The 15842-nt window shown below is 44.9% G+C and overlaps 1 protein-coding gene across 1 annotated transcript in view; it reads right to left on the bottom strand.

Annotated features, from left to right (window-relative positions):
- Positions 1-943: 943 nt before the first annotated feature.
- trpv4 (transient receptor potential cation channel, subfamily V, member 4) overlaps positions 944-15842 on the bottom strand; it is a 144863-nt gene continuing 129964 nt past the window's right edge. Inside the window, exons 14-16 of the mRNA XM_072247607.1 lie at positions 8097-8224; positions 5680-5804; positions 944-3867 (exon numbers count right to left, since the gene is read on the bottom strand). Coding sequence (XP_072103708.1) covers positions 3707-3867; positions 5680-5804; positions 8097-8224 — 414 coding nt within the window. The 3' untranslated portion in view covers positions 944-3706. The remainder of the gene's footprint in view (positions 3868-5679; positions 5805-8096; positions 8225-15842) is intronic.

The raw sequence follows: 15842 nt of genomic DNA, 5'->3' as shown, positions 1-15842 counted from the left end.
GGTGAAGTGGGGTTTAAAGACCAGCGAATCCTGTGAGTATGGCAAAAGGGTGCAGAACATCGAACACGTTCTGCGCAACTGCCCACTCTCACCTGATGTAGCTGACACTGACCTGCTCAACGTCAACCAAACAACACTAGAGTGGCTGGCTGTCTGGTGTGACAAGCTATGATGATCTTTAATTATGATGCAAAAGATCTGAGTGCCACCATATACACTCAGTGGTCACTTGATTGGGTTAATTGTACGTTAATGCAAATATCTAATCAGCCAATCATGAGGCAGCAACTCAATGCATTAAAGCATGTAGACATGGTCAAGAGGTTCAGTTGTTGTTCAGACCAAACTCCAGAATGGGGAACAAAATGCGATCTTAGTAACTTTGACCACAGAATGATTGTTGGTTTGAGTATTTCAGAAACTGCTGATCTTCTGGGATTTTCATGGGCAAGGGTTCCCAGCCTCTTTTATGCTGTGGACCTATACCATTAAGCATGGGCCCCAGTTTGGGAACCCCTGCTCTAGAGTTTCTAGAGAAAGGTGTGACAAACAATCGTCATTCTGTGAGCGGCAATTCTGTGGGTAAAAGTGCCTCGCTGATGAGAGATCAGAGGAGAATGGCCAGGCTGGCTCAAGCTGACAGGAAGCTGATAGTAACTCAGATAACCACGTGAAGAGCATCTCTGATTGCTCAACACATCGAACCTAGTGGATGGGCTACAGCAGCAGAAGAGCAAAAATATACAGGAACCTCCTGTACCTAATAAAGTGGCCACTGAGTGTAATTATCAATATGTATTTTCTATTATGCAAATGTAAACATTTTAGTTGATATTCTCTATAACAAACATTACACTGAAATTATTCCTGGGTTTACAAACATACCTTTATTAGATTTATTTTAAAAAATAAACACTTGCACAGATAGCTGTGCCCGTTCTGGACCAGTCAGACACGGTGCGATTGATAACTGCTCCTATTTATCCTGCACCCCCTGGAAATAGAAGGTAATTCAAGGACTTGAGCACGGGTCTCTGCAGCTTGGCTGCATCCCAAATGACCAGCTGAGGCTCGGTGGGAGTAATCCTTTTCTCATGAGTTGGAAATCGAGAATGGTGGAAAGTGCCATCATACTGAACAGTCGTGACGTATCACAGAGCAACAAGGCACGGTTGTTGGTCTGGGCACAACTCAGCTAAAAGCAGCGGCACTATGGCAGCGGGTAGAAAAGCTAATTTATGCCCTATGGTAATGATTGACCCCTGTGCTCTGAATCTTGAAGCCCATAACAGTGACTTGGGCAAAATTAATGAATCAGAATTATTTACTCTGAGGGGAAACTGGAACTTCAAAAAATTCTGAGAGTTTCCCAAAGAGTTTGAGTCTGAGGAGGTTTCTATCAACCCATCGGCATTGCTCTAGACCGGGGTTCCCAACCTGGGATCCACAGGCTCCTGGTTCAACAACAGGGGTCCATGGCATGAAAAGGGTTGTAGAGTCAATTACAGTAAAGGCTTTCAAGAGACGCTCGGATAGGCAGATGGAGGAAGATGGAGATGGAAGATGAAGATGGAGGGGGAGGGATATGGATATGGTGTAGGTAGGAGGGATTAGTGTTTGAGTGTTATCAATTAGCTTTTTTGCTGATTTGGCACAACATTGTGGGCCGAATGGCCTTTTCTGTGCTGTACTGTTCTATAGTTCTATGTAGATTGTGTATTTCTCAGCCCAAAAACGGTCCTGCTATAATTCTGGAAAGGGTTAAAATGCGATTTCTATTTTCAGACTCTATTCTTTCCCAACATTGTAAATGTAACATTTGTCACCAGTAATACAATTCACATGCCAAATGTACAATGACAAGTTTAGACCAAACAAGGATTTTAATGCAAACAACAGGAATTCTGCAGATGCTGGAAATTCAAGCAACACACATCAAAGTTGCTGGTGAACGCAGCAGGCCAGGCAGCATCTCTAGGAAGAGGTGCAGTCGACGTTTCAGGCCGAGACCCTTCGTCAGGACTAACTGAAGGAAGAGTGAGTAAGGGATTTGAAAGTTGGAGGGGGAGGGGGAGATCCAAAATGATAGGAGAAGACAGGAGGAGGAGGGATGGAGCCAAGAGCTGGACAGGTGATTGGCAAAAGGGGATACGAGAGGATCATGGGACAGGAGGTCCAGGAAGAAAGACAAGGGGGGGGGCGGGAACCCAGAGGATGGGCAAGAGGTATATTCAGAGGGACAGAGAGAGAAAAAGAAGAGTGAGAGAAAGAATATGTGCATAAAAATAAGTAACAGATGGGGTACGAGGGGGAGGGGAAGGAGGATTTTAACCATCGTTCCTGAAAATTACAGATCAGCTCAGATACATAATTACATCCTGATCCAAGACTGGGGACCCTGTTTTTGCTGCTCACCCAATCCATTCCTCACCAACAATCACCTCTCACCCCATGAACTCAGTGTGATGTGACCCTCTCAAGCCATTGGTGCTCCATTAAGTTTCCACGTTTTGAAGCTTGCTCCCCAACCCTCAAGCAAGAGTCTCTCCATTTACCCAGATGGTTACTGCCAGTCTGATCCGTCCTCTGACCGAAGACCTGAGGACCCAACCAACCTTAACACAAAGTCAGGTCCCAATGGGGTCATTCAATTAAACACCATAGATTACCCTGGACAGTGAGAGAGCTGGGTCATGGTCATGGTAAACTCTTTCTGAGTCATTGCTATCCATGACCCCCTGTATCTGCTACTGAGTCCAGGGATCCCACAAGCACAACACCTTCCTTTCTGTAACACTAAAGTATAGAAAATGTAATATGAAGACTTTAGAACAAAACAATTAAGAAAGATGAAAAGCATCAATACTTAATCAAATGCAGTTATTTTGCACTGAAGATTTTTACCTCTTCTGATGCCATGAGGTTCTCCTTTTCATTCAGATATAATAAATTATAACACATAGTTTAAGTGACCTGTACAATGCATTGTAGGAATCAAAATCACAGTGCAAGATTCCCACCAGAAGATCTGTTTAAAAACTGCACTTACGATTATAAAAACTTTCATTAGCAATTTTGCCCAATTTTTCGGGACGAATTCAGCAGAAACACTGGAAAGAAAAATGGCCCAGACATCCGTTACCAAAATCACCCAGTTTCCATCAAACTTTTGCCCAACAGGTTATAAAGTTTCCAACTCATAAACTTTTCTCAAGGCAAAGACAAGGAGGAATTTCTTCACCCAGAACTCTGTAACAAAATCTATTTAAAAAGATGTTGACAGGTTTTTAGATATTAAGGGAATTGAGAGATTGGGGCTAAGTGCAGAAAAGTAATACTGAGGTAAATTGGTCAGCCAGGAACTTATCGGAACATACACGAGGGACATGTTTCTATTTCTTACATATTGCCCGTGCCATTATTATATTCCATCATGGATCCACGGGCTTGGAGAGATTGACAGTTCATCCAGGCACTGGACCCAGAAGGGCTTGAGTAGGATAACAAATAACGTCACCAACAGCCTTGGGTGAACAGTGAATGCCTCCAAGATACACTGGAGAGTCGTGAACCACTTGCAGATCATGGTAAAGGACAGGGTGTATTTTGTAGCAACCAATGGAAAATGCAAGAGACCCTACTTAGTTTTTGATTTGATTCTGGCTTTGATAGTCCATCATAAAACGAAGTACACGCTGGCCATAATTTATATATGAGTTTCATCCTTCCTCCCATGGCTATTTTGATGTAAATTGTTGTATCCATACTTCCTTTCCATGGGAACATGCTCCATTCTGACCACATAATCGTCAGGCCGGGAACTTTTATTCAGCTCTACAACTCGAGGAACAACAGTTGACCAGCGATCTAAGTGAATGGAGAATGCAGTGTACATCAATGAGATCAGTTTCAAGGCTCCGTGCACAGTAAACTCACTAAAACTTTACAGATAAGAGCAGATTTAATGAATCCCCCATAATAAATGAACTTCTATTATGGGCTGGCATTTTTTTGAAAGTTCGTTGCGCTGGCAGCTGGCAGACCTTTTGAAGTTTTAATAAAGAGAATTCCAGTGTGTGCAACGGATCGTCCTCAAGAGGAGAACAGGGACTTTCGAGAGCACTACAGCAGATCTAACAAATGTAAAACTGCCCACGGGCTGCCTCACAAACTCCTCGCTCATCTCAGCAATGCTGGAGACCATGTCCTTAACGGAAAACATCAAGGCTTTTGTTTTCATGTCCAGTTACATTATCAGGAGTGGCTATTTCAGGTTAGTCCTGAACTTTTGAAGGTTTCTTTATTCTTTGGCAAAGCAGGGGCTGTGATGCCTTAGGCATAAATTCAGTTTCCATTTTGCAATCAGGAGCATGTGTGACCTACACAAACAAATTCTTCTAAAAATCAGTCCTATTCCAATGGTGCCAAAGTTAAGATTATAAGATGTGGGGTGGGGTGGGGGGGAAGCACCCATGTGTGCATATTGTGAATTACCAACAGCTCTCATTCCATCAAGGCCTGGGAACATAAAGCAGAGGCATGACCAGTTCTGGTATGGATGAGGCTGCAACTTTTGCTGAGTCACAAGCATCTGAGTGTTGCCTGGCAGCAGCTTTCCTTTTAGACTCCTGGTGGTTACGAGGTCAGTTTGAGGCGCCAGCGCCTGTTGTGGAATGGGATATCCGTAACCCAGCATGCACTGCGGACGAGGGCCCACCGAGACTGAAAATGTGGTGTTTGCAACAGGGTGAGGCTTAGGGTAAGGTCTAGGCAAGGGTACTGTGTGTAGTCAGCCTAGCCAAGGAAGGTCCTTGAAGGGTAAAGCTTCCCTTTTGCACTGCAGGGGACCAGGGGGATTTGGCAAACGGAGGCAAGATTAGGATGTAACAAAAAGATGCAAAGAACACACACCAACTGACTTTACTCACTTTAAAGTATCATCGGTTGTTAGCTTGTAGTTTCTATTGACTTTTAAACCTGTATTGTGAATGGTGATTGATCTTGCAAATAAGGAATTTGAACATACACAGTTTACCAAATGATCAATATCTGTAACTGCTCGTCTATTCTGTATAAAAATGGCATTTCTCTGTTCAGATTTCAAAACGGTGTGCTGACCGGGCCGGGCTGCTCTCCTTGCAAGCAAGTAAATAAAATGTGACTGAGGAACCAGTGTGAGCTTTCAGAGCCCAGTTAATCAGCAACAACAAAAGCTTACACAACTACTCCATGAGAGAGATGGAGAGAGAGAGAGAGAATCACAGATGGATGACAGGGAGAGAGGAAGAGAGAGAGAGTGAGAGAGAGAATCACAGATGGATGATGGGGAGAGAGGGAGAGAGAAAGAAGAGAGAGGGAGAGATAGAGAGGAGAGGAGAGGAGAGGAGAGGAGAGGAGAGAGAGGGAAAAAACCCAGCCAGAATCACAGATGGATGACAGGCAGAAGTTCTGCCCATCTCACCCTGACCAGCTCAGCATTTCCTCTTTTGTCTGTCGGTGGATCAAACTCTCTCCAGCACTGTCAACAACTCCCCATTCTCCCCTCATTTACTCGTGGGGCACACGGAAGCCATACGGACACCTGTGCCCACAGATCCCTGGTTCCAGTTGCCCGTGTTTCAGTAGCTTACTGATTCACCAGACACGTGAAGTATATGTCGTGACGTAAATCCCACTCACCTCGGCGCAGACGGCCCATGGTTTGGTTTAAGCCACTGTCAAATTGGTAGATATCATTCCTGCCAGGGTCTTCGTTAATAATGCCAACGTTTTGGTTCCAGTGAGACCAGTTAACCTCATCCACCCTGGAATACATATAGAGACAGGTGTCGTGGTTACTGTAGGGGGAGAGACGCAGGGTGTCGAAGCTGCTGTAATTTAAAATCCAGCTACAACATGGGACACTGAGCTGTGTGCATCCCGTTGCCACAGTATGAATAAGGTCCTGCACACCTGAAGCAAAAAAGCGCATGGAGGATATTTCCTTCTCTTTCCTTTGATACAGGAGACCATTTGGCCCATTGAAATTATGCCAGCTCCCAGTACAATCCAATTCACCTCTTACAGTCATAAAAATGTACAGCACCGAAAGTCCCTTCTGCCCATCCAGTCTATGCCAAACCATTTAATCTGCCTAGTCCCATCAACCTACACCGAGACCATAGTCCTCCATACACCTACCATCCTTGTACCTATCCAAACTTACCTTAAACGTTGAAATCGAGCTCATATACAGAACTTGTGCTGGCAGCTCATTCCACACTCTCACGATCCTCTGAGCAAAGAAGCTTCCCCTCATGTCCCCCTTAAACTTTCACCTTTCACCCTTAACCCATGACTACTGGTTGTGGTCCCATTCAACCCCAGTGGAAACAGCCCACTGGCATTTACCCTGTCTATACCCCTCATAATCTTGTATACCTCTATCAAATCGCACCTCAATTTTCTACATTCCAAAGAATAAAGTTCTAACTTATTCAGTCTTTCCTTATAACTCAGGTCCTCCAGTCCTGGCAACAATCCTTGTAAATTTTCTCTGTACTCTCTCAACCTTATTTACATCTTTCCTGTGAGTGGGTGACCAAAACTACACACAATACTCCAAATTAGGCCTCAACATAACAGCCCATCTCCTATACTCAATATTTGCTTTAAGAAGGCCAAGATGGCAAAAGCTTTCTTTATGACCCTATCTACCTGTGACACCACTGTCAATGAATTATGGAGCTGTAGTCCCCGATCCCTTTGTCCTACCACGCTCCTGAGTGCCCCACCATTCACTGTGTAAGAAGTATCCTGTTTTTTAAACATTAATATACATACATAATAGTTAAATTACATAAGTAGTGCAGAGGAAAGTAGAGAGGTGGTGTTCATGGGTTCAAGTTCTGACAGTGTCTCTTGCTGACTACTATACCCCATCTTATTCCCAGTAAACTCACATGCCTATCAACTCTCTTCAGTTCTCCGGCTACTCACAGGCCCTTGGGCCAATTTACCACAACCAATAAATCCACCACCACACCGTTAGCATATAGAAGAAACCCAGAGCGCCTGCGGGGCAGCTTGGTGGTTGACTGTCTGCAAAATGCACACAGCATCTGGAATCGGAGTCTGGCCGAGCAGCAGCATTAGCAGAAAGAGGTTGTATCTGTTCTCTATCTGCATTGTGTTCTGTGTTGTGTGCTTATTAGGGTAGTTAGTCACGCGGGTGGGGGTGAGGTAAAAGCGAAGAGTTTAGTTACATATTCATGCTTTGTCATTAGGGAGTGATCCGGGCTGATACTTTTTTTGTTGACTGCATAATCACATCTAAAATCACTTAACTTCACTTGATTATGTTCAATTACATTGAAGAAAGCTTGAGTACATTTAAGACACTACGATTGTTTATTTTGTTAGTTTCATTAGTTTTTATCACTTCAAGATTGTATGCTTCGCTAGTTTCTTAACAAAGGATCGAATATATTCTTCGACTTTGACCATAAGACCATAAGACACAGGAGCAGAATTAGGCCATTCATCCCATCAAGTCTGCTCCGCCATTCCATCATGGCTGATCCCGGATCCCACTCAACCCCACACACCTGCCTCCTCGACTTTGTAGCTGTGTTTAGTTTACTTATTGAGATACAGTGGAATAGGCCCTTCGAGCCGCAACACCCAGCGACTCCTCAATTACAATTTACAATGACCAATTAACCTACCAACCAGTACACCCTTGGACTGTGGGAGGAAACCGGAGCACCCAGAGGAAACCCACGCAGTCACGGGGAGAACGTACAAGCTCGTTACAGACAATGTCAGGAATTGAACCCGGCTCACCGGTACTGTAAAGCGTTGTGCTAACCACTACGCTACTGTGTTGAATTGGAATGGTAAAGATTTTACTGAATGATGGAACAGGGTCAAGAAACTGAAAGATAATTGCATCTCCTGTTTCTTAAGAGCTTGTAACTTGTTGTTATTGGATTGGAGAGCAGGTCATACAGGATGAACCCATCCCCTGTGCTTGGTCTCTAGGTGGTGTTAGTTGTTCGAGTAGCCACTACAGTGGTATTATGGAAAGGAAGACAATACTCTCAGTTCTTTCACACCTGAAGCACCATCTACGGTCTGGAGTACCATCAGAATTGATTCCCACAGTAACCATCTCTCCGGAGCGGAATGCTTTCCTCAGGAAAACGGGGAATGATCTCTCAATGTCCAGAATCGTTGTAGCCCACTGCCAAGAATAAATAATAAGTGTTACTTTGACAACCTCGTTTTGATCAGTTTCCTTGTTTAGCAGTTTATCCACCTCCTTCACCAATTCCCTTTTACTCCCTACCGCCAAACGTCTGCTTCCTTTACTCATTCCTCCTTCACCCCAATTCTTCATACTCTCCCTGCACTTCACTTCCATCTCCCTCTTCCTCCACCCCTATCTCCAGAGCATCAGTTACCACCACGCTTTACAGCAAGGGCTGAAAGATTGGCATTACTTGAACACATTAAAGTAATTCTAAGGAAGAGAGGAGAGTCTGAGAATACAGGTGTCCCTTCGTCTTTACTTTAAGCGAGGCGCACACGTGTCACGTGGTAGCGTGAAGATGTATGCAATTCACATACTTTTTACATATAACCCATAATTATTTGTTTAAATGAACAACAATGCTTAATCAATGCTTCTGTAACCAATAAATGTACAAGTTACTCAATTAATATTGAAGTATCAAATACACAAGAATTGAAGTTCAATTCCCACCACTGCCTGTCAGGAGTTTGTACGTTCTCCCCATGAAAGCAATGAGATTTCTCTGGGTGCTCCAGCTTCCTCCCACATTCCACAAACGTACTATAGATGTCTGGTGGAGAGCGTGCTGACTGGCGGCATTACGGCCTGGTATGGGAACACCAATGCCTTTGAGCAGAAAATCCTACAGAAGGGAGTGCGTTCAGCCCAGTACACCACAGGCAAAAGCCTCCCAGCCACTGAGCATATCTGCATGAAAGGTTGCCGTAGGAAAGCAGCATCCATCGTCAAAGATCCTCACCACCCAGTCCGTGCTCTTTTTTCGCTGCTGCCGTCAGGTAGAAGGTACAGGAGCCTTAGGACTTGCACCACCAGGTTCAGGAACAGTTACTACCCCTCAACCATCACGCTCTTGAACAAAAGGGGATAACTACACTCATTTAAGGACTCTTTTATCTTGTTATTTCATGCTCACTATTTATTGCTATTTATTTATTATCTACAGTTGCATAGTCAGTTTACAGTTCCTGTTGTTTACAGATCCTGTTTACAGTTACGGTACTATGGATTTGCTGAGCATGCCTGCAGAAAAAGAATCTCAGGGTTGTATGTGGTGACATGTATGTACTCTGATAATAAGTATCAGAACTTTCACACCTCAATTGAAATAAGAATCAGAACTTTGAACTTTTAGGGTCAGGATTGGTAAGTTGTGGCCACACTGTGTTAGTGCCAGAAGGGAGATTACACTTCCACACTGCCCCCAGCAGAATCTTCGCTGATTTGATTTGATACAAACAATGTGCATGTGGAAAATTAGACAAATATCTCCTCCCTCTTTTCACTACTTATTCAGGCTCCTGGGTGAACTTCCAGATCCTCTTTCTTTAAAAGTCGTGAGTAGGGAAAGGAGTGAAAGGAAATACACAAGACTTGTATTTCTGTAGCAACAGTTCTCATCCCTCCCATGACTTCCACACCATTTTACAGCCAATGACAGCCTTTAGAAATGTAGCCACTATTACAGTGTACAAAACACATCCACATGTGCATTGTTAGAATAACAGCCAGATAATTTGTTCAGTAGTGCTGTCTAAAGTCAAACTACTGGCCAAGCCCCTTGTTTCTCCTCAAAGCCATGCCATGGGATCTCCTAACTGGCCCCCAAGGCAGCAGATGGGGCATCAGTTTAATCCTGACGGAAATAAGGCACCTCTGGACAGTCAGTATCATTTGACCTCCAGGGGGCTAGAAATACTTCCAAGACAAAGAGTCTACAGACTGAGCCGCAGCAGGAGATGGTGGGATCAGGAATGCCTGGTTGGTGTCGGAATGTGTGGTGGCACTTGTGGGCTGCCCTCACATTAGTATTGGATGTGCTGGTTGGTAATGCGAACAATATTCCATCGTGATGACATGAATATCGATTTCTCCTTCTGGTAAAGATGTTTCCCTCCCCCTCCCCTCTTCTTCTATTCCCCACTCTGGCCTCACCTCTTTTCACCTCCCTATCACCTTCCCCTGGGTCACCTCCTCCTTCCCTTTCTCCTATGGCCCACTGTCCTATCCTATCAGATTCCTTCCTCTCCAGCCCTTTACCTGGCTTCACCTATCACCTTCCAGCTAGCCTCCTTCTCCTCCCCCACCTTCTTTATTCCGGCATCTTCCCCCTTCCTTTCCAGTCCTGAAGAAGAGTCCAGGCCCAAAATGTTTACTGTTTATTCATCTCCATGGATGCTGCCCGACCTGCGGAGTTCCCCAGCATTTTGTGAGTGTGGGACGCATTTCACTGTGTGTTTCGATGTACACGTGATAAATAAACCTGAATCCAAAAAACACAAGTGTGAATTCCTCCAATTGCCACCCTCTGGAGGTTTGTTGAGAGCCAACATTTACACAAAATTGTTAACTATCAGGATGGTGAAAATCGCAAACATTTGTAACTTTGGTGATGAGGCTGGCTTGTTTATTCATTTTACTATTATTGTTGTGTGTACCAAGATAAAATAAAAAAAATCTTTCGTTTGCAAGAGACATCCAGGCTGTTCTCAGAAACCAGGCATTCATAACTCACTGGAATTCAGAAGAATGAGGGGTGACTTCATTTAAACCTATCAAATGGTGAAAGGCCTTAATAGAGTGGATGTAAAGAGGATGTTTCCTTTGGTGGGGGAGTCTAAGACCAGAGGACACAGCGCTAGAACAGGGAAACTTCCTTTTAGAACACAGATGAGGAGGAATTTCTTTAGTCTGATAGTGATGAATCTGTGGAATTCATTGTCACTGACAGCTGTGGAGGTAACGTCATTGGGTATATTTAAGGCAGAGGTTGATAGATTCTTGATTAGTCAGGGCATGAAGGGACACAGGAGATTGGGGCTGAGTGGGAAATTGGATCAGCCTGATGAAACATAGAAATCTACAGCACATTACAGGCCCTTCGGCCCATAACGTTGTGCCGTCCATGTCCCCTACTTTAGAAGCTGCCTAGAACTTCCCTGCCACACAGCCCTCTATTTTTCTAAGCTCTATGTACTTATCTAAGAGTCTCTTAAAAGACCCTATTGTATCCACCTCTATCACCGTCACCGGCAGTGCATTCCATGCACCCACCACTCTCTGTGTGAGAAACTAACCTCTGACGTCCCTCCTGTATCTTCATCCAAGCACCTTAAAACTATGCCCCCTCGTGTTAGTTATTTCACAATAAAGCCTCTGACTATCCACACGATCAATGCCTCTCATCATCTTGTACACCTCTATCAGGTCACCTCTCATCCCCCGTCGCTCCAAGGGGAAAAGGCCGAGTTCACTCGACCTATTCTCATAAGGCATGCTCTCCAATCCAGGCAACGTCCTTGTAAATCTCCTCTGCTCTCTCTCTATAGGATCTACATCCTTCTTGTGGTGAGGTGACAGAACTGAACCCAGTTCTCCAAATAGGGTCTGACTAAATGGCGGAGCAGACTTGACGGGCCAAATGGCCTAATTCTTCTGCTTTATCTTATGGCCCATGGTTAATAAGCACATCAAGGTAAAACAGAATGCAGGATACAGAGCAGCAAATTAGATGGTTCTCGGAATCCCTCGCCTGTATGTACGTGTTCTAGTCATTGTCTCTTCCGCTCTCCTCCCAAGTGCAGGTTTCCATTTGGCAACAAGTGAATAGCAGAGAAATTCACAAGGTTATGACAGAAACATAGAAACATAGAAAATGGGTGCAGGAGTAGGCCATTCGGCCCTTCGAGCCTGCACCGCCATTCAGTATGATCATGGCTGATCATCCAACTCAGAACCCTGTACCTGCCTTCTCTCCATACCCCCTGATCCCTTTAGCCACAAGGGCCATATCTAACTCCCTCTTAACTATAGCCAATGAACTGGCCTCAACTGTTTCCTGTGGCAGAGAATTCCACAGATTCACCACTCACTGTGTGAAGAAGTTTTTCCTCATCTTGGTCCTAAAAGGCTTCCCCTTTATCCTCAAACTGTGACCCCTCATTCTGGACTTCCCCAACATCGGGAACAATCTTCCTGCATCTAGCCTGTCCAATCCCTTTAGAATTTTGTATGTTTCAATCAGATCCTCCCTCAATCTTCTAAATTCCAGAGGGTACAAGCCTAGCCAATCCAGTCTTTCATCATATGAAAGTCCTGCCATCCCAGGATTCAATCTAGTGAACCTTCTTTGTACTTCCTCTATGCAAGAATGTCTTTCCTCAGATTAGGGGACCAAAACTGCACACAGTACTCCAGGTGTGGTCTCACCAAGGCCTTGTACAACTGCAGTAGTACCTCCCTGCTCCTGTACTCAACTCCTCTTGCTATGAATGCCAGCATACCATTCGCCTTTTTCACCGCCTGCTGTACCTGCATGCCCACTTTCAATGACTGGTGTATAATGACACCCAGGTCTCATTGCACCTCCCCTTTTCCTAATCGGCCACCATTCAGATAATAATCTGTTTTCCTTTTCTTGCCACCAAAGTGGATAACCTCACATTTATCCACATTAAATTGTATCTGCCATGAATTTGCCCGCTCACCTAACCTATCCAAGTCACCCTGCATCCTCTTAGCATCCTCCTCACAGCTAACACTGCTGTCCAGCTTCGTGTCATCCGCAAACTTGGAGATGCTGCATTTAATTCCCTCATCTAAGTCATTAATATATATTGTAAACAACGGGGGTCCCAGCACTGAACCTTGCGGTACTCCACTAGTCACTGCCTGCCATTCTGAAAAGGTCCCGTTTATTCCCACTCTTTGCTTCCTGTCTGCCAACCAATTCTCTATCCACATCAATACCTTACCCCCAATACTGTGTGCTTTAAGTTTGTACACTAATCTCCTGTGTGGGACCTTGTCAAAAGCCTTTTGAAAATCCAAATATACCACATCAAATATATCATATGATGAGCCCAAGGCCTGCACGCAGGGTGTTGCTGAACCTGATTTTGACCTCCACAGTTCAGCATGAAATCTGCAGATTCTTTAGTAAGATACAAGCTGTCAGGTACAGTGACAGATGGACAGTGGTGGACTTGGAAAGTAACATTGGCAGGAGAAGATCTGATTCTCTGAGCTGCACTGCAGCAGGCTACTGTCCGCTGCACTCTTCCATCGTCACTGTTCTCTCTCTAACAAAGCTCGTTCTCATCGGGTGCTCTGGAGACTGGAGTAAACCCACTAACAGAAAACGAATGGCAATAGACAGTCATCATCATCATTATCAGCATGGGTATGACCTGGGTGATCATGGTCTTTGATCCTGATTGTTTTTGGCGGAATTTTTCTACAGAAGTGGTTTGCCATTGCCACCTTCTGGGCAGTGTCTTTACAAGACGGGTGACCCCAGCCATTACTCTTCTGCCTGGAGTCAGTGGTCGCATAGCCAGGACATATGAATGCACCAGCTTCTCATACAACCATCCACCACCCGCTCCCATAGTTTCTTGTGATCCCGTCCCTGATCGGGGGGCTAAGCAGGTGCTACACCTTGCCCAACGGTGACCAGCAGGCTAGAGGAGGGAAGGAACACCTCACATCTCCTTTGTTAGAGACGCATCTCCCTGCCACCAAATATACTGTAGATGTTGTAAATTAGCCCAGGTTCAGGAAGACTGTTCATCCAATTGGTTCAACCTCACTATTACCTGTGGTGATGTGGTTTTTGCTGCTGTGTGTTTTCAGTCAGAGTTACTGACTGGTAAAGTTGTAATTGTATAGCACAGCAAGGGTCCTTCAGCCAATCTACACAATGCTCATCCTACACTAATCCTGTTTTGTCTCCCACATTCCCATCATTTGCCTCCTTCAAGTGCTGGGGAGTAGGTACAGGGGAGATGTCAGGGGTAAGTTTTTTACTCGGAGAGTGGTGAGTGCGTGGAATGGGCTGCCGGCAACGGTGGTGGAGGCGGATACGATAGGGTCTTTTAAGAGACGTTTAGATGGGTACATGGAGCTTACAAAAATAGAGGGCTTTAGGTAAGTCTAGTAATTTCTGAGGAAGGGACATGTTCGGCACAACTTTGTGGGCTGAAGGGCCTGTATTGTGCTGTAGGTTTTCTATGTTTCTATGTTTCCTAATTCTGCCATTCACTTACACACTAAGGGCTATTTACAGCGGTCAATTAACTCACCACTATAAGTCGGACATCTTTAGGGTGTAGGAGAAAACCATGGGAGAAGCCCACGCAGTCAGAGGGAAAATGTACAAACTTGCCACAGACAGCGGCGGAGGTCAGGGTTGAATTTAGGTCACTGGAGTGGTGAGGCAGCCATTTTGTTCCTCAGAGGGTCAGCTAGCTGATAGCTTTGAGAAAATATAAGCAATGATCTCACATTTCAAAGGAAATTCCGAAGGGAGGTGGCGGATCTGGCTGCTGAGGAACAGGTGGATATGGATAGAAAGCTGAAGATGTACAGGACTGAATACACATTAAACCTCCTTACAGAGTTGTGAGCAACACACACAAAATGCTGGAGCACCTCAGCAGGCCAGGCAGTATCAATGGAAATGATTAAACAGTCGATGTTTCGGGCCGAGACATTTCTTCAGGACTCGAAAGGAAGGGAGAAGATGCTGGAATAAAAAGATGGGGGAAGGGGAAAGAGGATGGCTAGAAGGTGATAGGCATTTAAAGAACTTCTAAAGAAATAGAAACTGGAAGTTCACCCAAGAGCCTGAATAAGTAGTGAAAAGAGGGAGGAGATATTTGTCCAATTTGCCACATGCACAGAGACATACAGCGAAATGTGTCGTTTGCGTCAAATCAAATCCGCAAGGATTGTGCTGGGGGCAGCCCGCAAGTGTCATCTGGCTCCTGCCCACAACTTACCAACCCCGGCCCTGTCTACGTCTCAGTACGTGTGGGGGTAGGGGATGGAGACAGATGAAGCTAGGGGATTGGGGGGGACGGGTGAGGAAAGAAGCTGGGAGGCAAAGGGCTAAAGAAGATGGAATCTGACAGGAGAGGAGTGTGGATGATCGGAGAAAGGGAGGGAGATGATTGATAGGTGAGGAGAAGAGGTATGAGGCCGGAGTGGGGAAATGAAGAAGAAGGAAGGGAGGGGTCCATGAAAATCACTTCTAGGAATAGTAGTGAAAGCAGAAACAATATCAACATTCCAGATCAGATTGGATAAAGGATTGTCAAGCCTGGGATGAAGTAATGTGGGAACAAGTTGGGAATTAAATATTTGAGCACAGAACATAGAACGCCTCAGTACATCACAGGCCCTTTACCCATGATGTTGTGCCAACCTTCTAAACTACTCTGAGATTAATCTAACACTTTCCTCCTATAGAACCCCCCCCCCATTTTCTATCATCCATTTGCCTATCTAAAAATTTCTTAATTGCCCCTAATGTATCTGCCTCTACACCACCCAGGCAGGGTATTCTGTGGCTAATTTTCTTGCATGCTCACAGAAATTCTTGGAGTGAAAATGTCTGCTGCAAGTTCTACAAATTCTGATGTAGATCCCTAAATAAGGGAATGGACCGTAAGATATAGGAGCAGAAATTAGGCCACTTGGCCCATCGAGTCTGCTCCGCCATTTCATTATGGCTAATCCATTTCCCTCTCAGTCCCAATCTCCCACC

Source organism: Mobula birostris, chromosome 31 (assembly GCF_030028105.1).
Source record: "Mobula birostris isolate sMobBir1 chromosome 31, sMobBir1.hap1, whole genome shotgun sequence".
Classification (NCBI taxonomy): Eukaryota; Metazoa; Chordata; class Chondrichthyes; order Myliobatiformes; family Myliobatidae; genus Mobula; species Mobula birostris.
The sequence above is the reverse complement of the archived record's forward strand: the minus strand, read 5'-3'. Positions and strand labels throughout refer to the sequence as shown.